At 36.8% G+C, this 25555-nt stretch overlaps 1 protein-coding gene across 2 annotated transcripts in view; it reads left to right on the forward strand.

The window, feature by feature from the left end:
• LOC114273795 (ABC transporter C family member 2) overlaps positions 1–25555 on the forward strand; it is a 74418-nt gene that overhangs the window by 25412 nt on the left and 23451 nt on the right. For both annotated transcript variants that reach the window (XM_028215608.2, XM_028215609.2), the window contains exons 11-15: positions 5465–5539; positions 6038–6145; positions 10847–10981; positions 23054–23160; positions 23253–23346. In XM_028215608.2, the coding sequence (XP_028071409.2) occupies positions 5465–5539; positions 6038–6145; positions 10847–10981; positions 23054–23160; positions 23253–23346 (519 nt within the window). The remainder of the gene's footprint in view (positions 1–5464; positions 5540–6037; positions 6146–10846; positions 10982–23053; positions 23161–23252; positions 23347–25555) is intronic.

Raw genomic sequence — 25555 nt, forward strand, 5'->3', positions numbered from 1 at the left:
TTCTCTCTCTTCTTCTTTTCTTCTACTTCTTCTCTTTCTTATTCTTTGCTCACATACCCAAGCTATTATTCACGGATTACTATTCACAGCCCATTAAAAGTACACTTCTCAGTCCCGAATCCGTATCTTCTCACCTCCAAATCAACCCTAATCCCTTCCCTACCTATTAGCCTTTAATTTAACGATTCAAAGCCTAATTACTCACTATTTGGGTCCTTAAATAACTTCTGTCTAAAAATCCGGCAAGCCTCCTACATCACGCCCTCACACATAGATTACAAGACGACATGTGATGATTTAGTCACCACTACTATTCCACTAGCTATCATGTGGCAGACACCTCATCGCACGTGCCTACACTCCCTCATGTGTTGATCGTCTCACATGTGTCTTAGAGTCACCTCTCTTGACCCAATCTGGTCCTGCCTCTCATGCATATTGCGTTCTTGATCTACGGTCGGCCTGCTCTACTGGCTCACCTAGTTCAATTGAACTGGATCAGACATCCTAAATTTTTCGCTGACTGGTTCACTCTTTTCTTGGCTGGTTCTAACCAAATTTTGACATTTGTACTTATTTTTGGCCTATGTTTTGCTCAATTCCACCTCTTTAGTGTACATCTCACATGGTGCACCTATGTATCTCACCCACTAATACATTTTTTTGCCCCCTTCCAGTGGGGGAAATCACATTCGGTCCTGCATGGCCTACACCGGAAACTATTTGCTTATTGGTCACTCTCTCTAGTGCAATTCAGATGCTCTCCCGGTGGGAGAATTCTCGATCTGTCCATGTTGTGAGCCACTATCTATCTCACTGGGTTTGCTCTGTTCTCTCTGTGCTTAATAAAGTGTATTATTGTAGATGCAATCTATTTTGAATTTTGCCCTTGTTCTCTTTGTTAAGTCACCAATTTTTCCAAGAGCCTAAGCTATTAGGAAATGGGCCCAACAATGTATATCAAGCTATTTAACACCCTTCCTCACGTGCAACCCTGTCTTGCACATGGAGAGACAAATAGAGAATCAAACAGAAGAAGAGGCAAACAATCAAACAAAGAGGAAGAAACCAAACGGGGACAGAATACCAAATGCCAATGGAGAGACTTAAACCTAAGGCCTCTTTCAACGAGAGCTCTGATACCATATTAAGTCACCAATTTTTCCAAAAGCCTAAGCTATTAGGAAATGAGTCCAACAATGTATATCAAGCTATCTAACACTCTTCTATTTGTATCGGCTTCTGCACTTTGTGTGCCCCGGTTTGTTGTCTAATTTTGTCGTACTTTGCATCTTGTGTGTTGGTTTGTCGGACTTTCCACATTGTGTGCCCCAGCTTGACAGTGTTACAAGAGAAGAATGATTATCTTATTAACCTCAAAAATTAAACACTATTACATAGTTTACCAAGAATGAGTAATGAGTAAAACCCTAATAACAAGTCAAGACAAAACTACCCTGAAACTAAAATTATACAACCAATCCCAAAAAAGTTAATACAACGTTCACAGCCGGATTGTCCACTCTGTTTTCTCTGGCCTTCTGGTGCGATCTCCCTGCACTAGTGTCTTCTCAAATCTTGCACCCTTGCACTCCTCAACTTGGTACTGGATTTCGGCCTGCACCGTATCAGTCAAAGCTGCATTTCTTGTTTACTGCTACATCACCACCACCTCAGTCACCTTCGTCATGTGACTTTTTATTTTTGATTTTCTCTATTTTCAGTTTCTCTTTCCAAACTCGTGTTGGTCTACCTACCTGAGTTTGAGGAGGATGTTAATTTATATTACTAAAAGTATTGCGTTTCCTTATTTTTCTATTTTCTTACTATGGTATTTGGTTAGCACTCAAGGTTTCTTGGTCAGCACTCTATTGTAAGCTTATAAATAGGCTAGCTCTTCAATAATAGAGATAATCTTGATGCAGTTTTCTTCTTTTCCCTATAATTCTATCATCTGATGTGTCGCCTTTGTTGGGAAATCCCCTCAAATTTTCATTCCTTGTGTGAATAGAAATGGGCGAACAAACCACAAATATACCAAGCAATAATATGGCTGAAAATTAAAGGCGACAAAACAATCATAGGACGCCAAATTTATAGGGTTTGGCAAAATGCCTATGTCCACGGGTCCAATTACGAATCAAACTTTTACTATAAAATAATGGGATTATAAGGTATACAATCATCAAGAGAACATTCTTGGATTTAAAATGGCTGTCCGATCTTGGCTTCAAAGATGAAAGAAAAACAAATATCTTTTTTCTTTTCCTTCTCACGCACTCTCTCTCAAGTACACTGTTTGCAGCTTCTGTGGATTCAAAGTTAGGAGACAAAATGTCTCTGTTTTCCTTCTTTTGTCCTGGAAGGCACAAAGCTTCCAAGGAAGCTTTACAAATAAAATATATAATAAACAATTTTGACTCCGAGGAGTCTTTGTGTAGGCCCCCCACTAGGAGGGACACCACTCAACAAATCTCCCCCTCCAAACTTAGGTGGGGGGCACAACCAACCCCGCTTTGCTTCTACAAAATTCATGTTTCTCCTTGGACAAATATTTCGTCATTATATTCGAACCATTCTCATTGGTATGAACCTTCTCAAGTTGAAGCAATTTTTTCTCCAACACATTGCGTATCCAATGATACCTCACGTCAATGCGCTTCGACCTTGAGTGGAATGTCATATTCTTGCTCAAGTGGATAGCACTTTGGTTGTCACATAAGAGAACATACTTCTCTTGTTTTACACCTAATTAATGTAGAAGCCTTTTAATCCATAACATCTCCTTGCATTCCTTTGCTAGTGCGATGTACTTGGTGTCTATGGTAGATAGAGAAACACATTTTCGCAACTTGGATTTCTAAGAAATAGCTTCGCTTGAAAAAGTCATCAAATACCCAGAGATAGACTTCCTAGAATCAATGTCTCCAGCCATGTTTGCATCTGTGGAGCCTTCTAACAAAGATTTTTCATCTCTAAAGCATAAACACATCTTGGAAATGCCTTATGAGAATCTATTTCACTGCAGCCCAATGATCTTTTCTAGGATTGGAAAGAAATCTACTCACAACACCAACCGCATAAGATGTATCCATCCCGGTGCACACCATCACATACATCAAACTACCAATGGTTGATGCGTAAGGAACTTTCTTCATTTGCTGGACATTGCTTTGAACTAAGTTTGAAGTGATTTACAAGTGGAGTACTCACTGGCTTGGCCTTGTTAATGTGAAAATTTTCAAGCACCTTTTCTATATACCTCTCTTGTAATAGCCAAAACTTGCCATTTTTCCTGTTATGGGTAATACTCATGCTAGGTATTTGCTTCGCAGGACCCAAATCCTTCATACCAAAGGATTTGCTAAGCTCTTTCTTCAACTTCTCAATTTTGCTCGCATCATGCCCTACTATCAACATGTCATTCATATGAAGTAGCAAAATGATGAAGTCGCAATCTGAGAATTTCTTCACAAACACACAGTGATCAACCATGATCAACCATGAAGGAATCAAATTTTTTGTACCATTACCGCCGTGCTTGCTTCAATCCATATAAACTTGTTTCTAGTTTGCAAACTAAGTTTTCCTTGCCTTTCACTTTGAACCCCTCAAGTTGTTCGATGTAGATCTCTTCCTCCAAGTCACCATTTAGGAAAGCTATCTTCACATCAAGTTATTCAACCTAGTTCAAGCTTGTGTCCAAACCAAGGACAACCCATATAGATGACTTCTTCACTAGTGGTGAGAAGATTTCCACAAAGTCAATTCCTTTTTTTTTTCTGGATAAAATTGTTCACAAGCAATATTGCCTTGTACTTAGGCTATGAGTTTCCTTCTTCTGTCTTCAATTTGTAGACCCATTTGTGCTTGACTGCTCTCTTTCCCTTAGGCAATTTCACCAAGTCATAAGTGATTCTCATGTAAAGATTTCATTTCTTCTTGCATGGCTTTCAACCACTCCCTCTTATGCTTATGAGTTGTAGCTTCTTGATAGCACTCTGGTTCTTCCTCATTTGTAAGCATCACATACTCATTAGGAGAATACCTTCTTGAAGACTTAACACTTTCTAGTAGATCTTTTCAATTGTGGTTCTGTTGGTGGGTCAAGAGGTGCTTATTCCTTTCGCTCTTCTAAAGCCATAGCACCATCAGCTACTGTATCACCAACATCTTCTTGAACGTCTCCACCATCATCATTATGCACTGTGGGTGGAGAGGCTGGATCCAAGTTTATTGGATACTCATTTGTGGAAACTGGATTCGCAACTTTGTCAAGGTCTTTCAATGATTTGATCTTCAAAAAGGATTACATCTTTGCTCTGGACTATCTTTTTATCAACTGGATCCCACAACCTGTCCCGAACTCCTCATGTCCATATCCAAGGAAGATACACTTCTTTGTCTTTCCATCAACCTTTGATCTCTCGTCTTTAGGAATATGCACAAATGCTCTACACCCAAACACCTTCAAGTGCACATAAGAAACATCCTTCCCCGTGTCTGGTATATCACCATCAAATGGAGCTGAAGGTGAGAGGTTGATTAGATCAACCGTAGTCCCCATTGCCTCACCCCAAAAGGATTTAGGCAACTTTGCATGAGAGATCATAACCATTAGAAAGTTGCTTACTTATGGCAGCAGGCCTGGTTGAAGTTTTGTATCTAGGCCCCATAAGGATTTCTCATGCCTTACAAAGGTGGTTTAGGGCTTCAGCCATGTACGAAAGAGAAAAAGTCAGACTGATTACCTTGTCCCCCTTGGTGTATTTTGCACTTTTTCTTAGCCTTTGTTTCTGTTGCTGATCAGAAAAATGATAATGAAACAATGAACTGTGAAATATGAATAGTGAGCACACTGTCTGGTGTTATACTGCATAATTACACACATTTATGTACTGTCATTAAACAACTGATGTAATTAAACTAGCCATTTAAGATAATGCTTGATGATGTGAGTTTGGGGTTAATTGCCAAGACCTTCAAATTATTATGACTATCTTCTTCAGACTTTCGGTGATTGTATCTGATTAAAAGTTCTTATTTATTGGGGTTTTTTTTAAGGGAATAATGAAAGATATGGCTTTTGAATTTCAGTCAGAGCCTGAAAGCAAAGAATGTTTATGCAGCTCTATAGTTCAATGGTTTCATGATATGTTTATTATATGTGGTGAATTTTTGTTTTGATCACTTTGTTTGTTCATATTTGTGCCCCTCAACACAATTCCATTATATTTTTCCATCCAGCAGAAGTAACAAGCATCTCTTAATTTTGTCCTTTCATTTTAAATTTCATTAGTCCTTATGATCAATAACTCTGCTGGTTTTTGAAGTGAACTGGGAAATTTTTACTTAATGGGCAGATCCTCACTTCACTGAACTTCTTTTTTAGCTGAATTGATTTGAACAAATGCTTGTTGATCACGAAGCACTTAGTATTTCTGATGCTTATAACTTGATTCAGGTGTTGGGAGTGTTGTGTGAAGCTCAGTACTTTCAAAACGTTATGCGTGTTGGTTATCGGTTACGATCAACTCTGGTAATTTTTTATTTTTAAGTTTTGCTAACATTCTGTTAAATAATTCTTGTATCATTTCCTCTTTCCAAATTGAAGTTGTTATAAGATTTGAGCTGGTGTGGTTCTTGAGCTGGCAATCATTTTATTTGTTGGTAATTAGAAGCATTGAATTGCCCACTTACCCAGAAAATCCTCAGTTTAGTCTTCTAACATGTACATATATATATATATATATATATGTATATATCTTTATTTTCGGGAGGTGGGATTGGGCCTGGGGTTGGTGAAAGGTTAAGGCAGAAAGTGATTGGGTGAGTTCAGATTTCAACTAAATAGTTCAACTTCAAGTCAGTAAAGTACGTTCATTTACTTTTGTTTAGGTGTATTAACAAGTTTTGTAATATTTTCTGTTAGGTTTAGGTATACTGCTAACCATTTTTTTGTCCCCACTGAGCTACATGAATGCATCAGCATTGCTCATATTGTTGACACTTTAATTGAAACTGCTTTCATTTTTAGGTTGCTGCTGTATTCCGCAAGTCTTTACGGTTAACCCACGAGAGTCGCAAGAAGTTTGCATCTGGAAAAATAACTAACTTGATGACAACTGATGCTGAATCACTGCAGGTATATTTTAGCTCTTTGACTATGTATATGCATATCGAATTTGCTTCATAATGATGCAATTAATCTGCATATCTAATGTGCTTCATAATGAAGCAATTTTCTTTTTGCTGGATGATGAGTATACTGTTCAAAAGTTAACATTATGTATATTTATATTTCTATAAAATTTACTCAGATGCCAAGATGTTTGTTTAGATCTAAACACACTATTGACGTAGATATATGTACTTGTGAGTGATTCTGTGTAAATAAGCATCCGTTGTGTAACTAAAAGACTCACAAATTATCTTGTGGGTGGCTTGAGTAGGACCTTTTATTTTAAATTTTTATGTTGTGCATATATTTTAGTTTTTGATTTCTTATTTTGTTTGAAAATAATATGAAATACATTAATATCATGGTAGAAATTTATTATTTTACAATGACAATTAATTCAGTTTTGAAATTACAGAAGTTTATGAAATCTGACATTATATTTTCATAGTTTAGAGGAAAGATGTGTAGTAATAACAAAAAAATGCCTCTCTTATTGGTGTATAAATGGAAATGGAAATCAATCAAATTCAAATAGGAAGAATAGGCGCATGCGGTTCACACAATAACTGTAACATTATTTCGCTTGTTCTCTTTTATTTGAATTTGATGATGTCTTTCTTTTGCCTTGTATTTGTAGCTACTTTTCCCACTAGAATAATCATATAAAATATTATTTGATTTATGACATACTAAAAAGCATGGACACGAACATGACTTATATGGTGTTCAAGCAGAAAGCTGTCTTGGGCGCTTTACTCTTGGCACCCGTAATCCTTCGATTTCTCCAGCAGAAAGCTATCTTAAAGCGGATCCCGACCTTATACCCATTTTGGCCAATTGTTTTTAGACCGTTAAAATCATTTTCCAAATGTTTTTAGCCGTGTAGAATCCAGTCACTTATATGATATTCAAGCTCACTTTTCAATTAAAATTTTGTGCTTTCGGTAATTGAGCGACGACAGAGTGGAAATGAGTGGAAATGAGGACAATCCTTTAGAAAAATCCTATTTCTTTTCATTTTTGACTTGGTTGTACAAAACATGTCTAGCTGTACAAATTTGTATGGGCTGCACATAAAATTGATGGCCGGACATATTTTGTTTGGCTGAGCAATTTTGTCGAGAATAGGGTTGCAAATGAATCGAGCTGTTTTCGAGCTAGCTCTGCTCAATTTGGCTCATTAAGGGCTTGACTCAACTCAACTACTAAATGAGCCAAGCTCGAGCTCGAATATTAAGCTCATTCATAAATGAGCTTAGTTTAAGCTCAAATAAGCTCGAGTCGTTTATCTTTATTTAAATAATAGCATAAATACATTATTTATGTATTAAATGATATAAATAATAATTTTTATTTAAATGTCTTTATTTAAATAAGATAAATAATAAAAAAAATTAACAAGTTGAGTTCGAGCTCAATAGATGAGCTTGATATACAAATGAGCTGAGCTCAAGCTTAGCAAAGCTCAACTCGGCTCGTTTGCAGCCCTAGAAATAGAGTAGTTTCTAGAAGATGGTCCCCTATGCATGTGGAGGTGCGAGAATTGCGGACGAAGCAACCTCTGGGGCTGTAAATACACCTCTTTCAAGAGGAAAATAGGTTGAAAGGTTTTGGAAGGTGTAAGCATAGAGACCAAGGTTTTAAAAAACGGCTGCAACCGTTACGTAACGTCGCTATATAACGGTTGTGGTGGTTACCGCCACCCATTATGGCCGATGTAGCGGTGTGACGGAAATTCACATGTGTAACGGCTGTTTTGGTGTTACGTAATGGCCGTAGCAATATCGTAACGGCCGTAGCGGTTCGTTATACACTGTTACATCCTTTTATAATATTCTGAATAACTTCCTTCCCCCTCCCCAAAAAAATAAATAAATAAAAGCTTACAAAAAAAGAACAAATACCCAAGTGATCAAAGTTCCCAAAACAAATCTTATATGAATTTATTTTCTTTATAATTTTTTAAAAATTTTTATTTCATTACATTGGCATGTAAAATAAAAAATATATAAATAGTAGTTGTATTTATTTTTATAATCATTTTATTTAATATTTAATTATAAATATTCTTTTATTTTGTTACTATAATGTGTTGTCTAAAAAATGTCTTTAAAAAATTCAAAAATATTTTTTATTTATGGCACAATTTTTATTTTTATTTTTATAATCATTTCATTTAATACTTAATTGTAAATAATTTTATTTAATTACCTGTAAAGTGTTGTCTAAAAAAATGCCTCAAAAATAATTTTTGTTTATGGTACAATTTTTATTTTTATAATCATTTCATTTAATAATTGTGAATATTTTTTATTCAATTGGTTCAGGTATTGGTCAAAAATAATTTGTAGGCATTTAAAATCAATTATTTTTAAAGTTATTAACTATTGAAATAAAATGTAAAAAGATCCTTTCATAGTGATTTGAAAATATGAAATATATTGGATTATACTTAAAAATTAACAAAAATTGATCAAAATCTATTTTAAACCCTAATAAATGTGATTCTAGAAGGAAAAAAAAAAATATGCGTATCGGTAAATTTTCTTCAAATTGTGTGGGAAAAAAAAAAAAAATACGGTTCCGGTTACCGCAACCATGACGCTACGGCCTTTATACCCCGCAACTGCAACCGCAACCGTTACAGCGATTGCAACCGCTTTTCGAAACCTTGGGTGGCGACTTTGAGTCTAGTGATGCAGTCCATTTTTGGCATATCTTGTGATTAGTGGATTTTCTATATATTTGGCAGATTTGGACTCTCATTCTGTATCACATTGCACTCGTGAAACCAGACTGGGGGTTTGAATTGTCAGGCACGCTCGGATACACTTCGGTAGATCCCACAATGACACCAACTTGCCAACATAGAAAATTTCAAAAAATGTAGGATACAACATGTGAGAAACATATGCAAAATATACAATTTTATGCTGGCACGATACGACACGACACGACACGGCACGACACGAGTTGGACACTTCCCAACACTTACACACACAAGAAACACATTACAAATTTGAATAAAATAACTTGAGATCCAATGCTTAAACAAATATATATAAGTTATACTTATTCTCATCCTTCACATTTCAAAATTGTTATTTTTTGCTTAAATATTCATATATATGATATATAATAATTATTTCTCTTTATATGACACAACACTTTTATATTCATAGAAGTGTTCGTGCTTCTTAGATGATATATATTTTAGAAATGCATCATTTAGGAATTACTAATATTATTCATTAGGTCCTTTCTCTTAGGAGCTGTTGCTTGGTACAATGGTAAATTCTTTGGCTGCAAAGAATGAAAATGCAAGTCTAGAAATAATGCCAAGCGGTAGGTTCGGATGCGATCCACCATTCCACAAATCCTTGGTAAATATGGACCAATATTAAGGAATAGCTCTTTTATATTTATCAAAAAATAAAAATAAAAATATTAAGGAATAGCTTTTTTATGATTTTTTCTTTTATTATCTATCCTTTTGTTTTTGGAGGGCAGTTTGTTTTGTTTTGTGCACAATATGGAAGTTTTATTTGTACAATTGGAAGTTCTAAATGGAAATGAGGGGGTGCGGCTTTTGTTCAGTGTTTGAGAACATTTAGGGTTCACATGAGGACTTATTGTTGGCTACTGCACTAAATAAAAAGTAAGGTCACTCTTGAAGATATGAAAAGGTAGGACACCACCTTTTTCTCAATTCACACCATTTTGTCAATTCAAATATTAACTACTGTACACAAATCAATTGTTTGGACATCAACTACTAAACAAAAGCTAATTGTTTGAACATCAAGTACCGAACTGAGATTTTGTTTGATAATTGATATCCAAACTATTAATTTTTGTTTGATAGTTGATATTTGAATGACAAAATTGTGTGAATTGAGAAATTTGTTGTGTGCAAATAGAAGCTCCCATGATGGATGTAAGGAAACTTAAGCTAGGGTCGTCGGTCTTTATGGGCTTAGAGGAAACATGGGTTTTGGGTGGGGTGGGAGGATCTGCTGATTATGAATTACAGCAGGCAATAAGTTGCACAGCTGATGAAGCTTTTCAAACTTGGAGGGAAACTATAGCACTACGACCCCTTCATCTGTGAAATATTATCTGGAGTTGCATTCAATCTCTTTTCTTTCTCTCTCATTCTCTCTCTCTCAAATGTTATTTATTATTATTATTATTATTATTATTATTTGACATACATGTCTCAATTGGGACTTGAAACACTGGACCACCCCTTAAGTTAAAGGCAGTGCATTCAAGCTAACAGTTGGTGGTTTCGGAGTTAGACTGAATCCTTTGATTTGTGGTTACAGACATGCGCTCCCCAACACATGTCAGAGTTATACTGAACCCTATTGTCTTTGTCAGAGTTCTGTTAAATTTACATTCTGTAACTAGTATGGAGATATATTAAGTAGCTTAAGATTAATCTGTATTCGCTTTGGTAACACTAGGATTGCTCTATTCTCACTTTGAAAACAATTAATGTGGAGTCAATAATGTGAATATTCACCAAGCAAATGTCACCTGTAATATTAGAGTGGTCTACCTTCATTTGATGCATATATATAATATTTCAATCTGTCTACATATGTACCCAAGTTTCTTGATCATTTTTATGGCTGAGTCTTTATTTTTTTCTACCTGCAGCAAATATGCCAATCACTTCACACTTTGTGGTCAGCTCCCTTTCGTATTATCATCGCAATGTTTCTGCTTTACCAGCAGTTGGGCGTCGCTTCTCTTCTTGGAGCACTATTGCTAGTTCTTTTGTTTCCTGTACAGGTGCACAGCTCTCTCTCTCTCTGTCTGTCTGTCTTCTTTTGTTTTTATGGTATATTTTGGAAAAAAAACAGTGCAATATTAAATGTAATGATATTTATTTATTTTTTAATATATTTATTTGTTTGGCCCCTCTTAGCATCACTGTCAATGTGAATCCCATTGTTCTAGGTTCACCTTGTTTATTGATCTTTTATCTCTTTTGGCAACAGACAAGGTATTTGTTTAAGCAAGCAATTTAAGCTGGAAATTAAAGATTTTGGGAGATGTTCTGGATTTGGTTCTTATCAAAATTACAAAAACTAGGGAAAAACATTGGTGTTTAACTTATACAAAGATTACAAGTACTAATAAAGGATCAGTAAATTGTGATCTTCAGGGCATGTTTTTTTTTTAATTCCTGACTTATTTGTGAGGTTAAATTTACAATGTATAGTTCAATAAATGAATTACATTCTTTTTGGACCATGTTGTGGCTAGCATTAGTGCCTTTTCAAACAAAATGTCTATATATCAATTAGAAGACTCACTGTAGTAATAAGTTACTCCAGGTACTAGTCATGATAACACTAGACAGAAATGTATGGTTAGAATGATTTTTTTCATTGAAAAAGATTTGTGGAGATTATATACAAAAGATGGGGGATAAAACACATTGGAGGTGTGATATTTGAATGCATCACAAATAGTCCTAAATATTAATTTAAGTTGACCTATTACTATGGAAATTCATGTGCTTTGAAACTCATAGTAGAAATAATCCTAAATCTTACTTGAAATTGACCTAGGACTATGGAAATTCATAGAAGAAAATATCCTAAGTCCTTGCCTAGAAGGTGATTCTTTCTTTGGTATTACGAAGTATATAGCATTTTCTTATCCAGAAAGGCATTATATTTATAAATGAAGAATCTAATTTGGCTTGTTGGTGATTATGTTTATTTTAGGGAAAATTGGTGGAAATTCCCACACTTCGGTCGTAGTTTAAGTTAAATCTTGTCATAAATTTAAGGGTAATTCTATTTATACACCACTAAACCTCTCAGTTCACACCATATTCTCATATTTTCTCAGTTCACACCGCACCTAAATTGAAAAGTCTAATTTTATCTCACTATACACCCTTATTTTTTAAATAATACCAAACTACCCTCTTCTTGAACAAACCCAAACCCTAACCCGAATTACTACCACCACCAACTGTAGCTGCTGCCACCGCTGCAGTCACAACTCTTTGCCTCCGGTCGTCGCCCCTCCACAACCTCCTCCTCCTCTTGCCGCCTCCATCAACCACCGGATCACTACTCTTTATTGTCACGCTCTTCCTCCAACCCGTTGCTCATTGTCGTCATCCTCCCTCACCACTGCCTCCAACCACTGTCACCAACCACGATCGCAGATAACAAGCTTGCTTCCCTCTTGCCATCGCCAAATGCTCCATTCCCCATCCTCGCCATCTCGACCAACCCTGCCATAGCGATTCATTACCCTACCCCACCATCGCGACCAACCCTGCCATAGCGATTCATTTCCCCACCCCCTTCATTGCATAGAGAGAGAGAGAGAGAGAGAGAGTCGGAGAAGAAGGCAGTGATCGCCGATGGTAGCTGCGGTTAGGGGTGGGGTTGTGTTGATTGAGCTTATTAATTTGTGTAAAGGTTAAAAATGTATTTGACTAAAAGGATAAAACTGTAATAATTTTTTTTTAAAAGATTGTGTGTACTGAGAGAATTGAAGGTGTGTGAATAGAATTTTCCTAAATTGATTGACTCATGCAATTTCATGGTTATCGAATGTTTTGATCTGGAGTCCTGCTTTAAATTTTACATTTCTTTAGTTATTCTATAATTATTTTGTTATTGACTTTTGGGTAGCCAGTTAATGGTTGTTTTACCTTTATTTTAAATGATCTGTATATGAGGTTGTATTACATTCACTATGTGCACCATTGTCGCATTGATGTGGCACATTATTTGAATTTTTGTATTTCGATCTTTAAAATTTCATACCTTTCATTGTACACGTCCATTTTTGATAAAATTTATATTTTTGGAACCTATTTGTTGAGATCTATCAAACATCACTATTGAATTTGAAATTATGTATATATAAAAAATAAAGAGTAAAATTTTCACTTTTTTGGTCAAAAACTGTGAAATTTCACTCTTGAATACCATTTCATTGTTGACATATTATAATCACCGAAAGGCACTTAGCATATTATATTAGCCGAAAGTCTCTAAGATCTGTAATCATTTTTACGCACTCAGGGATCATCTTGTAATTGTCTTCTTTGTAAACCCTAAATCTTCATTTATAAATAAGGGGTGATATCTCATCATACCCTAAGCTGGTTACCCAAGCTTCATGGTATGAGAGCATCACCTCCAGGGCTAGGGTTCAAAGCATACCTAGTTGGATCATCTGCTGAATCGATCTTCTGCCATCATCATCATTCCGCTTCTTCTTCGTCTCTGCCATCATCATCATTCCGCTTCTTCAGCCCTCGTCTTCATCTGCTTCGTCTTCGTCTCAGCCCGTCGATCTTCTCCCGCAGTTCGCCGCTCGTCTTCATCAATCGCAGTTCGTCGCTCGTCGATCTTCTCCCGCAGTTCGTCGCTCGTCTCAGCCCTCGTCCTCGTCGTCCTCTGATCTCAAACCAAGGTACATATAATATATATATATATATATATATATATATCCTGATATATATATATAACTATAGCCTGATATATATATTTATATATAAATATATAAATACATGTATATATAAATAACTCAACATATAAAAAAAAAAAAAAACAAAAAAAAAAAAAAAAACACAAAAAAAAAAAAACACAAAAAAAAAGGGAAAAAAAAAAAAAATGGTTTCTTAATTTTGTATTTTGTATGTCTTTATAGTGATCATTGTGCCTGTTATCTCACTACCACCTTCCAGGTTTGTGATTTCCACTAATTTGTTGCGGGTTTGGTAGTATTGTCTCCATGACAGATTCCACTAGTGTGTCCCCTTCGTCTCAAACACCAAAAAGTGAGAGTCTCATTCTACCTACTACCATGACTGAGAACCCCAACCCTAGTCTGAAAATCACCACCTCTCTATTTAATGGTCAGAACTACCTAGCATGGTCTCAAAGTTTGACTTTGTTTTTAAAGAGCAGAGGGAAGATGGGGTATGTTGATGGCAGGATACAGGCACCTAGTACCACTGACTCAGGTTATGACCAATGGGAGATTAACAACTCTTTGATTATGAGTTGGCTTATCCATTCGATGGTTCCAGAACTTGGTGAGGGCTACTTGTCTATGGAGACTGCCCAGGACATTTGGGAGGCTGTGGCTGTTACCTATTCCCGCAAAGGAAATTTTTCACAGGCATTTGAGTTGCGTCGCTCTATTGAGAGCACACTTCAAGGGGAGCAGACTGTTCTTCAGTACTTCACTTTCCTCACCAACGGCTGGAAACGCCTTGACCACCTGGAAGACTATAAGCCCGTTTGCCCTACTGATTCTATCGGGTACAAGAAGTTCATCACACGGGAACGGGTCTTTAAATTTTTGGCTGGCCTAAATATGGAGTATGATCCAGTTAGGGGTCGAGTTCTGAGTATGGATACTCTTCCTTCACTGCAAGAGGCATTTGCCTATGTCCAAAATGAGGAGAGTCGTCGGTCTGCTATGATGTCCCCTGTCTCTACTGACCGTTCCGCATTACTGTCTACTCCTCGAGATAGCCTCAGCTTGCCTCCTCCGTCTGCTGCTAAGGAGTCTGTATTCTGTGATTATTGCAAAAAGCCGCGGCATACTCGTGAGACATGTTGGAAGCTGCATGGGACTCCATCTGGGGGTCGAAGTGATCGGTCGGGTTCTCGAGGAGGTCGGTCAGGCTACTCTCGAGGACGTGGTTCCTATTCCCGGGCTCATCAGTCTAGTGCCGTTGATACCCTTGATTCTAATTCCACTTCTGCTACCCACGCTTCTGATACTGAGCTGGAGGATGCTTTGCGCCAATTGTTGGACCGCAGATCTTCTACTGCTCTCAGTCCCGCTTCCTCGTCCTTTGCCCGCTCAGGTAACTTAGTACCTTCTCCTTGTGCTTTCCTGTGTCATACATCTTTGCCTTGGATTATTGATTCTGGTGCCTCAGATCATATGTCTGGCTCCTCTAATCTTTTCTCTGCCTATAAGCCTTCTTCAGGTCAGGACAAAGTTAGGATTGCCGATGGAACTGTTTCTTCTATTTCTGGAAAAGGTTTAGTCCAAGTCACTCCTACCATGCATCTATCTTCTGTTCTCCATGTTCCCAAGTTTTCTGTTAATCTGTTATCCTTAAGTCGTCTTACCCAGGATTTGAATTGTTGTGTGACGTTTTTTCCTGATCATTGTCTTTTTCAGGACCTTGTCACGGGGAGGACGATTGGCAGTGGTAGTGCAGAAAATGGTCTCTACTTTCTAGATCAACCGGACAAACTTGCTTATTCTTCCACCCCGTCTTCTCCTACACCCACTGATGTCTGGCTGTGGCATCGGTGTCTTGGGCATCCCTCCTTTCATTTACTTAAGCATTTATTTCCTTCTAGTTTCGCAAATCATCATGTGTCTGACTTTCTTTGTGAGTCTTGTCAACTTGGAAAACAACATAGAGCTTCTTTTGCTCCCAGTTTGAATAAAAGCTTAGTTCCTTTTTCATTAATACACTCTGATGTTTGGGGTCCCTCTCGTGTTCTGTCTGTGAAAGGTCATCGCTGGTTTGTTACATTTATTGATGATTTTTCTCGTGCTACTTGGGTGTATCTCATGAAAGATAAGAGTGAAGTTTTCTCTGTGTTTCGCACTTTTCATAAGATGATTTGTACTCAGTTTGGGGCCACTATCAAAATATTTCGTTCTGATAATGGCGGGGAATACATAGATTCTGGGTTAGGACAATATTTCTCTACTCATGGCATTATCCATCAGACCTCTTGTACCAATACCCCTCAACAAAATGGGGTGGCCGAACGCAAGAATCGGCATCTTCTTGACATGGCTCGGTGCATGTGTTTTTTTATGAACGTGCCTCGACCCTATTGGGGCGACGCCGTTCTCACCGTTGCCTATCTTATTAATCGTCTCCCTACCCAGGTTTTGGACAAACAGGCTCCGCTTCACGTCCTCCTCGGTTCTCAGTCCTTGTTTTCTATTCCTCCCAAAATATTTGGTTGTGTCTGTTTTGTCCATAATCACTCTCCCTCTCGTGGTAAGTTGGACCCTCGCTCCCTCAAGTGTGTTTTCCTTGGTTATTCTCCTACTCAAAAGGGGTATAAATGTTACCACCCTTCTTCTCGTAAGTGGTTTGTGTCCATGGATGTCACTTTCTTTGAGTCCCAGTCCTATTTCTTGTCCTCTCCGGTGTCCCCGTCCTCACTTCCGGGGGAGCCTTGGTATGAAGTGAGTCCTGTGCCTCCTATGGTAGAAGTGAGTCCTGTGATAGAACCAGTTGTTCTTGCACCACCCTCTTCTACTGGAACTATAGAACCCACTGTCACCAAGAATACGGATGGACATGTTTATATCCGGGACATCGACAGAAAACAAGTTAACTGGATACACGGGACCGTTTCTGCTACTCCACTGCCATCTCCTGCTTCTGATGAGAGTCTAGGTAATTTTGAATCTCGTGAGTCCATTGATCTTGATGTTCCTATTGCCAAAAGAAAGGGTGTGAGATCTTGTACTCAACATCCTATCTCACAGTTTGTATCATACTCTCATTTGTCATCCTCATATAGAGCATTTGTGTCCAATATTTCCTCTGTTAGCATTCCTAACCATTTTCAGGATGCTCTTGCTATCTCTGAGTGGAAACTAGCCATGATTGAGGAAATGAAAGCACTTAGGAAGAATGGCACTTGGGAATTGACTGAGTTACCTACGGGCAAACGACCTGTGGGCTGTAAATGGGTATATACTGTGAAACACAAAGCAGATGGGTCTATTGAGCGTTACAAAGCAAGACTTGTGGCAAAAGGGTTCACTCAGACATATGGCATTGATTATCAGGAGACCTTCGCACCCGTGGCTAAAATGAATTCAGTCAGAGTACTTCTTTCTCTAGCAGCTAATCTAGATTGGCCGCTTTATCAGTTTGATGTCAAGAATGCTTTTCTCCATGGTGACCTCGAAGAAGAAGTATATATGGACATTCTTCCGGGTTTTGAGAATCATCAAACAGAAGGGAAAGTATGCAAACTTCGGAAGTCATTATATGGTCTCAAACAGTCTCCAAGGGCTTGGTTTGAGAGATTCACTCAGGCTATGTTTAAATATGGCTTCAAACAAAGTCAGGCAGATCACACATTATTTGTGAAACATTCCTCATGCGGTAAGACTACAGCACTTATTGTTTATGTAGATGACACAGTTCTTACAGGCAATGATAGTGGGGAAATACCTCTGTTGAAGAAATATTTAGCCAAAGAGTTTGAAATCAAAGACTTGGGAAGCTTGAAGTATTTTTTGGGAATTGAAGTTGCTCGCTCTAAGGATGGGATATTTATCTCACAGAGAAAATATGTGCTTGACCTGTTGAAGGAAACTGGGATGCTTGGCTGCAAGGCATGTGCCACCCCACTGGAACCCAATCAGAAATTGGGGGATGATGAAGGAGGAGAAGTTGTGGATAGGGGGAGCTATCAACGTTTAGTTGGTAAGCTCATTTACCTATCTCACTCTCGTCCTGATATTGCTGTTGCTGTCAGTGTAGTTAGTCAGTTTATGCATGCTCCTCATCAGATTCACTTTGAGGCTGTCATGGGAATCTTAAGGTATTTGAAGTCTGCTCCTGGTAAGGGTCTTTTTTTCAAAGTATGATCATCTTCGTGTAGAAGCCTATACAGATGCTGACTGGGCTGGGTCAGTAACTGATAGGAGATCAACTTCAGGGTATTGCACATTTGTCGGCGGCAACCTAGTTACTTGGAGGAGTAAGAAACAGAATGTGGTTGCCAGGTCAAGTGCAGAAGCTGAGTTTAGAGCTATGGCACAAGGTGTGTGTGAACTTTTATGGATCAAATTATTGTTGAGTGATCTAGGCATTGCTCAGACGGACTCCATGCGGTTATACTGTGATAATAAGGCCGCCATCAACATTGCTCACAATCCCGTTCAACATGACAGGACAAAACATGTTGAGATTGATCGCCACTTCATTAAGGAGAAACTCACTAGTGGTACCATTTGTACTCCTTTTGTTCAGTCTGGTGAACAACTTGCTGACATTCTCACCAAGGAAATTGGGAATAAACCGTTTCATGACATATTAGGCAAGCTGGGCATGAAAGATATCTTCGCACCAGCTTGAGGGGGAGTGTTGACATATTATAATCACCGAAAGGCACTTAGCATATTATATTAGCCGAAAGTCTCTAAGATCTGTAATCATTTTTACGCACTCAGGGATCATCTTGTAATTGTCTTCTTTGTAAACCCTAAATCTTCATTTATAAATAAGGGGTGATATCTCATCATACCCTAAGCTGGTTACCCAAGCTTCATTCATAACTATGAAATTTCACAATTTTTGCGTTCAAATTTTGAAAATTTCAACAATTTCATAGTTTTGTGTTCAAAGCTGGAAAATTTCACAAATTCTGTTTCTAAAATTGTGAAATCTTACACTTTTTGAAGTTGTTTTTAAAGTTGCAAAATTTCACAATTTTTGTGTGCAAAATTTCACAATTTTTGTGTTCAAAATTGGAAAATTCATAAGTTAAGCTTCTAAAACTTTGAAATTTCGCAATTTTTGGTAACATTTTATAAATAAATAAAAAATGGTAAAATTTTACATGTTTCAAAATCATTTTCAAATTTTGGGAAATTTCACAATTTATGTGTTATTTGAGAATTTTCACGATCTTAGTTTCTAAACATTATGAAATTTCACATTTTTGCTTTCTAAAACTATAGGATTTCAAATTTTTTAAGTTGAGAAGTTTTTGAAAACTAAATAATTTCATACTTCCTTTTGTCCTTTTGCATAGTTTCATAGTGAAATTTCTTATTATTCAAAATTGTGAAATTTATGAATTGAAGCATTAAAATTTTCATTTCAAAACAGCTCATTTTATTTCAAAACTTTTAGGTAGTGTGAAATTTCTTTAGTTTCAGTTTGACAACAAACAAAAAAGGTTAATTAGGATGTATTATTCCTTGTTTGTAGCAATATGTTAATGATGGAGTGGACACAATATTAATGGAAAACTAACTTAATCATGTTGTAATTCCATTAATTAACATTAAAGAAACTCTGATAAATTAATGTTTAGAGTCAGGCAACACAATTTTCAAACTGCTACACATCAGCTGCCACATGAGATACACATCCACACCTAAGGGAAATCAATAACAAACAACTCAACCAATCCGTCATGCATGTTACATGGATTTGGATACAAGTGTTGGGTGTGGATGCGTGTATCTAGAGGCCAAACTCATCAAACCTCAAATTTAAGGATATGTGGATTTGGCAAAAAAAAGTCCTATTTTTATATGTTTAATTAGTATATATTTGATGAAATAAAATAGATTTTATTAATTTTGTAGGAATTATGCAATAATATATACATATAATGATTGTGTTAAATACAAATATATAAGAAGCGTAACGCCCTCAAAATTCATAAGATCTGACTCACCGAATATAACCCACGTTTCCCATCATTCTCATTATTCAATTGAATTAATCACGTGGAAGCTAATGACAATTTCTAGGATAGATCAATGTAAGATAATTCTCTTTTACTATATCTCATTCCAATTGATCATAGAGATTACACAAGTGGATCACATGCATTGATACATTCACAACCCTAGAGCTTGAATCTATAGCATGTGATATGATAATTACTAAAGCGAATAAATTCAAATATATGCCCTAACAACTACAAGTCTTTCAAGGGCCTTGCCCTATTACAGCAAAAGTGGGTCTCAAATCTTAATACAGATATAAGCCCTTGGCTATACAAAAAGAAGAAAACAAAATGAGTTTTGAGCTCCAAAATCCTCCCTAGCCATCATCTCGGTGGAGGCACACTGTCAACACTTGAAAATGGTTTCCACATAGGGATGAGAATAAAGCCCAGCAGAGATAATCTTAATGAAGTGCATGAGTCTTAACAATATGATGATTATGAGATGCAATGATGTGCCATGCTCAATATATAAGTTTTTTTTTTTCCAAAATTCATGTCATGCTCTTTTCGAAAATCATAAGCCAATCAAAAGCTTTCACTCCAATAAAAGACGGGGCGGTAAATATGACTCTGACAATCCCTAAGTACATATTTGCTAGTAGTCTCTTAGAGCACTACCGAAATCCATTTCACTATGGACCTCAAGCCAACTTAATTCTCAACAAACTACACTCCTTAATTGGATTTACCTAGGTATTTACCCCATTTCTCAACACATTTCAACTATTCTCAATAAACCAAATACAATACATTTCTCAAAATGCGATATGAAAGTTGTATTATGAATGCATGAGATATTCAATGATATGCTTGCTTTTCAATTATTTCAATTTCCCTAATTCACATGTAATTTCTACAACAAGTCAATGCAATTCTCCACCGATTGCCAAAACAATTGTCTCTATCTCAATATTCCAAAATAGGCAATATATAGAGCGTAATTCAACATTTCAAATTCTTTGATACAATAATTGATTTTCCAAGAATCTTAACGATTCCAAAACACAATTGATATTCATAATTTTTCCAAAAATTCATTGAATTTCTCAATACTCAATTACATTCTCCAATTTCATAAATTCTAGGGTTTGAGGAAAATTTGGGGATTTCTAGATTTAAGAACAAATTTCTCAATTTCACAAGCCATGGAGCATTATAAGTAAAACAATTTGAAAGATTGGTGATCATATGGGAATTTCCCAATTTTATGCATTATACTCAATATAAACAAAACCCTAATTTCTCAAACGTAATTAACTATTAAAATAACACATAATAAAGCTAAAATAAATACAATACGTTAAGAAAATCCCTACTTCAAAGATTGAGAGAGAAAGAAAGCAAAAGCCCAAATTTGACTTTGTCAGATTTTCAATTCATTCGGTCAAAACATAGCCCTCGACATGCTTGTCGTTTTGATCTCAAGAACTAGTATCTTAATCTTGATAGATTTGTTTGTGTGATGAATTTAGTAGGGTTCAATGAGAGTTTTTAGAGGGAAGATGGAGAAAAGGAGACTTTAGAGAGGGGGAGAGAGAGAGAGAGAGAGGGTTGATAGAATGAGAAGAAAGAGGGACAGAAAGGCCAATAGAAGGCTGATGGGCACAAAATTTGAGGCTTTCATGTGCCTGGCTGCACATGTGGTGGACCCCTTCCACATGTGCGATGCCCTCCGGCCACACGTGCGGTCTAAAGCAGTGGAGAAAACTCTTACTGAACCAATGCGCCGCACGTGCGGGCCTATTGACTGCACCTGCGGGACCCTTGCTGCACGTAAGGCCCTTTCCACCGCACGTGTGGAAAACTGCCTAGAATCCAAAATGCATACTGCATAAGGCCGCACATGCAGAGACACCTGTGGCCAAAAATCTACCAAAGGCAATTCCACACTCTCCCGGTTCCGTCCTTACGCTCGAAACTCAAAAATTAAACTCGACAAGAAGGTTAGGCAAGGTACGAACCGCAATCACTATGATGTTACACGATGCACAAAACTCCAAAAACAAAACAATAAGTCCGAATAGTTGCATTCAAGTCGGGTCAACGGCCTGGGACATCACAAGAAGTATCCGAAGCAACAAGCATATAGGCTAAACCCTTGTCTAAGTGTTGGGTGTTTGACACGGGTATTTGATTTATTTTAGAGCCCATGTAACATAGCCCGTCATAGTCACCTGTAACTTATTCAGGTCATCATGACCCGTGAACATCCTCCCCTCACACCATGGCACCAACCACTACAACCAATGCAAACCAAATAAAATTCAAATCCCCTTCTTCTCCTATTTAGTCTCATAACATAATCACCATCCAACCACTCAAACACAACTAAATTGCTATTTTGTATTAAGCAACTAATCACACTTCTTGGTCATCAAAAAACACACGATGTGTTAACTTTCCTTTATTTTTTTTTTTGCTTTTTTTTTTTCGAATTATTATTATCATGAAAGCATTCTCATATCTTTCATGCATATAGGTGATCCATATATTTGTATATATCTATCTATATATATAGAGAAAAGGAGTTTTGGGTTGATTCTTCACCTTACCTCGAAAAATGACAAAAAACCCAGTAGTATCGTCGCATTATCACTGAAAAAGGGCTAGGTGGCTACCTCACTTCACAAACTCGAACTTTTGCTTAAATTGAAACTGCATGAGGTGATTGTTGCTGGTAGATAAGAGACAGGAGTTTTAGCTGTGAGGTCTTTTTAGAGGCACTTGAGTGGAGCACATTATATTTTGGGCATTTTGGTCATTTATTGGGAAATGGTTTTTCACGGGTTATGACAAAATGAATGAGGTTTGATGTTGTACTAGTCCCATATGTAGGAGCTTCGGCCAGAAAGCCCTTCATTTTTTACCGAGTGGTTATTTATTAATTTATTTTTAATAAGCAAATAGAATTGTATTAGAGAAAGTACCAAGGGTGTGCCACCCTTAATCTCTTATACATAAGAGAGGAAAGACCAATAAAATTCCCCTACAATACAGGAACCCCCACATGCAAAATACATGTCAGGCTCATTCAGTGAGGTTGCCCTATTGTGTCAAAAGTCTTGTTTGTCTTCCAACCCTAACTCAATAGGGTGGATTCTAATGTATAGAAAATATAAGTGGCATAAGTCTCTCCTTTGTCTTAGTTCTCTTCTTAAATTTTTCAGTGAAGTAGTGCCTTAATTTAGTTTGTTGTTACAAAATGTATTTTCGGATTCTCTTTCTCTGATATAAATATGCTTTTTGTAGATTCAAGATATTTTTACTTATACTTTATCCCATTATATAATTTTATCCTGAATAATGTTGTCTCTAACTTTTGAATTTTATCTTGTGGGGACAGACCTTTGTGATAAGCAAAATGCAGAAACTCTCCAAGGAAGGATTGCAACGCACGGACAAGAGAATTGGCCTCATGAATGAAATTTTGGCTGCCATGGACACTGTGAAGTATGGTTCATTTTGTGAATACTTTATCTGAGACTTGCGCAGATTGGAATCTTGAAATAATCATTTGACCCTTTGTTTCATAAATGCTTCAGATGTTATGCATGGGAGAATAGTTTCCAATCCAAAGTTCAAAGTGTTCGGACTGATGAGCTGGCATGGTTCCGGAAAGCGCAACTATTAGCAGCGGTATGACAAAACTCATTGAAAATTTCATAAATTTTCCTTAGTCGAATTGAATGATGTGTTAGCTTTTATTCTAGTGTTATTTAGAAGAATAAGGATTATATGTATATGCTATTATTCAACGATATGTAACATATTTTTACGGTATCATTAACTGCCAAAGAAATATGATCTCCTCTGAACCATTGTTATTGATATCACTAGGATCCGGTATATCTACTGCATGACATGCAATTACATGCACATACATGTGTGTGGTTCCAGATTCCTTGTCCTTTTATTTCAGGGATTACAGCTTTGATACAAGTTTTCAGTGTCAACCATCATTTTGTTGCTTCTGAAAAGTGATTTTACAAAGGTAGAATCAAATCACTATTTTTGAGATAGCAAATCCACAACTTATAAAGCAAATAGAACACATAAATTGATTAAATGATTAGGATCCTGGATAGTGTTTAGGTTGAAATAGTATTGCTAGTTTAGTTATTCCATTAAGAACTCCTTGGTAAGAAGCACGTGTATTTGATATGCATTAGTCATGGGTTATCTGACCCTACTCTAAAATGGCAAATTACATATACACCCCTCGAGGTTTGGCCAAATTACAGATGCCCCCCTGAGGTTTGAGAAATTACGAATTCCCCCCTGAATACTATATTTGCATAAGAAATTAGGGGGTTATTTGTTATGAAATATAAACCTCAGGGGGCGGGATGTAATTTCCGAAACCTCAGGGGGGTATCTGTAATTTAGCCAAACCTCGAGGGGTGTATATGTAATTTGCCCCAAAATTTAACATTTCGTCTTCTCTCCATCTCTCTCCCTTTCTATGCACACTCTATGTGCGCAATATACACATGCACATTCGCATACATACAAACATGCATATTTTTATTTCATGGCTTCATTGATCACAGAGACAGTAGAATTGTTGTCTTTCTGCTTGCACTCCACACCCCTCTTGTTTTGTTCATTAGTTGGGCCCGCCTCATGTGCACTTGTAGGTTCTATGACTAAACACAAGGAGTAGAGAGATATAGAGATATAGAGAGAGGTTAATCTTTAATGCATCTGCAAATGTCATACTCGTAATATTTATGTTTCTTTCCTTCTCAATTTTGATAAATCATTCATATATGAAAGGTATATATATTTATATATTTTTTGAATTCATATTGTTTTAGTATATAAGATTTTGATACTGGCAGTAATTCCTGCGTTTTGGATAAGTTGTATATTTGCAAGTCCGATGTTTGTAACACTCAAAATTTTTCTTATTTTCTTTATTTCTTTTTTTTTTTTTCTTTTTTTTGGCCTTTTCCAAAAAAATCAACCACCCCTCTCTCTCTGAGGCCTGAACCATCACAAAATGACCACAATGCCACCAATGAGCATCTACTACTGCTATTATTTCCACCAATCAATGGCCACCTCAGTACTAATTGTAAATGACCAGCATCACAATTAAAATCTCCATACTGCTCCAGCAGCAAACTCAATGACTAGCCACTCCGCACATGTTACAAAATCATCAAATTCATTTTGTTGGCATTACCATTACCCTGACTTTTTGTTCTATCTCTTCGCCACCCATCTACCACAGCATTGGAGCCCCCATCACTATGGAAATATTTTTCTCTCCACCTACATCAACCACCAATTCAATGCTGCAAATAAGCACCGAATAAAAGAATAATTTATATACACATATGTATGTGTATGTAAGTGTCTAACACATTATAAGAATGACTAATTCTATTGAGCTTAGAATCTTCTGTGTATCATTCATGTACTAAACTTGTTTAAAGCTTGGATCTTTAGAGGGACAAAGATTACAAAGATTAAAGAAATAAAGAACAAAGTTTTAAAAGCTATACCGAGGCTCGCCTCGAGGCAAGGCTAAGGTAAAACACATCAAGGCTTTGATTTTTAGGTTATACTTCCCAAAGGCTTGTGCATCATTGTTTGAGGCATGCGGCTTAGTTGCACATTGTATGCATTTTCTGCATGAGCAATGCTATACATAATTCCATTTCTTACTTCATTTTCTTACTCCTAGACACAAAGCAATAGTGCCCTTGGGATCCACTCACTTGTGTCTAAGAGTGAAAAAATGAGATAAGAAACTGGATTATATTTAGCATTTTTCTTTGCGCATAAGCATATGAGGAGTATGCATATAAAGAGCTTAACCTAGGCTCTTGTTCAATTA

The sequence above is a fragment of the Camellia sinensis genome, chromosome 9 (genome assembly GCF_055761805.1).
Source record: "Camellia sinensis isolate YWXY chromosome 9, ASM5576180v1, whole genome shotgun sequence".
NCBI lineage: Eukaryota > Viridiplantae > Streptophyta > Magnoliopsida > Ericales > Theaceae > Camellia > Camellia sinensis.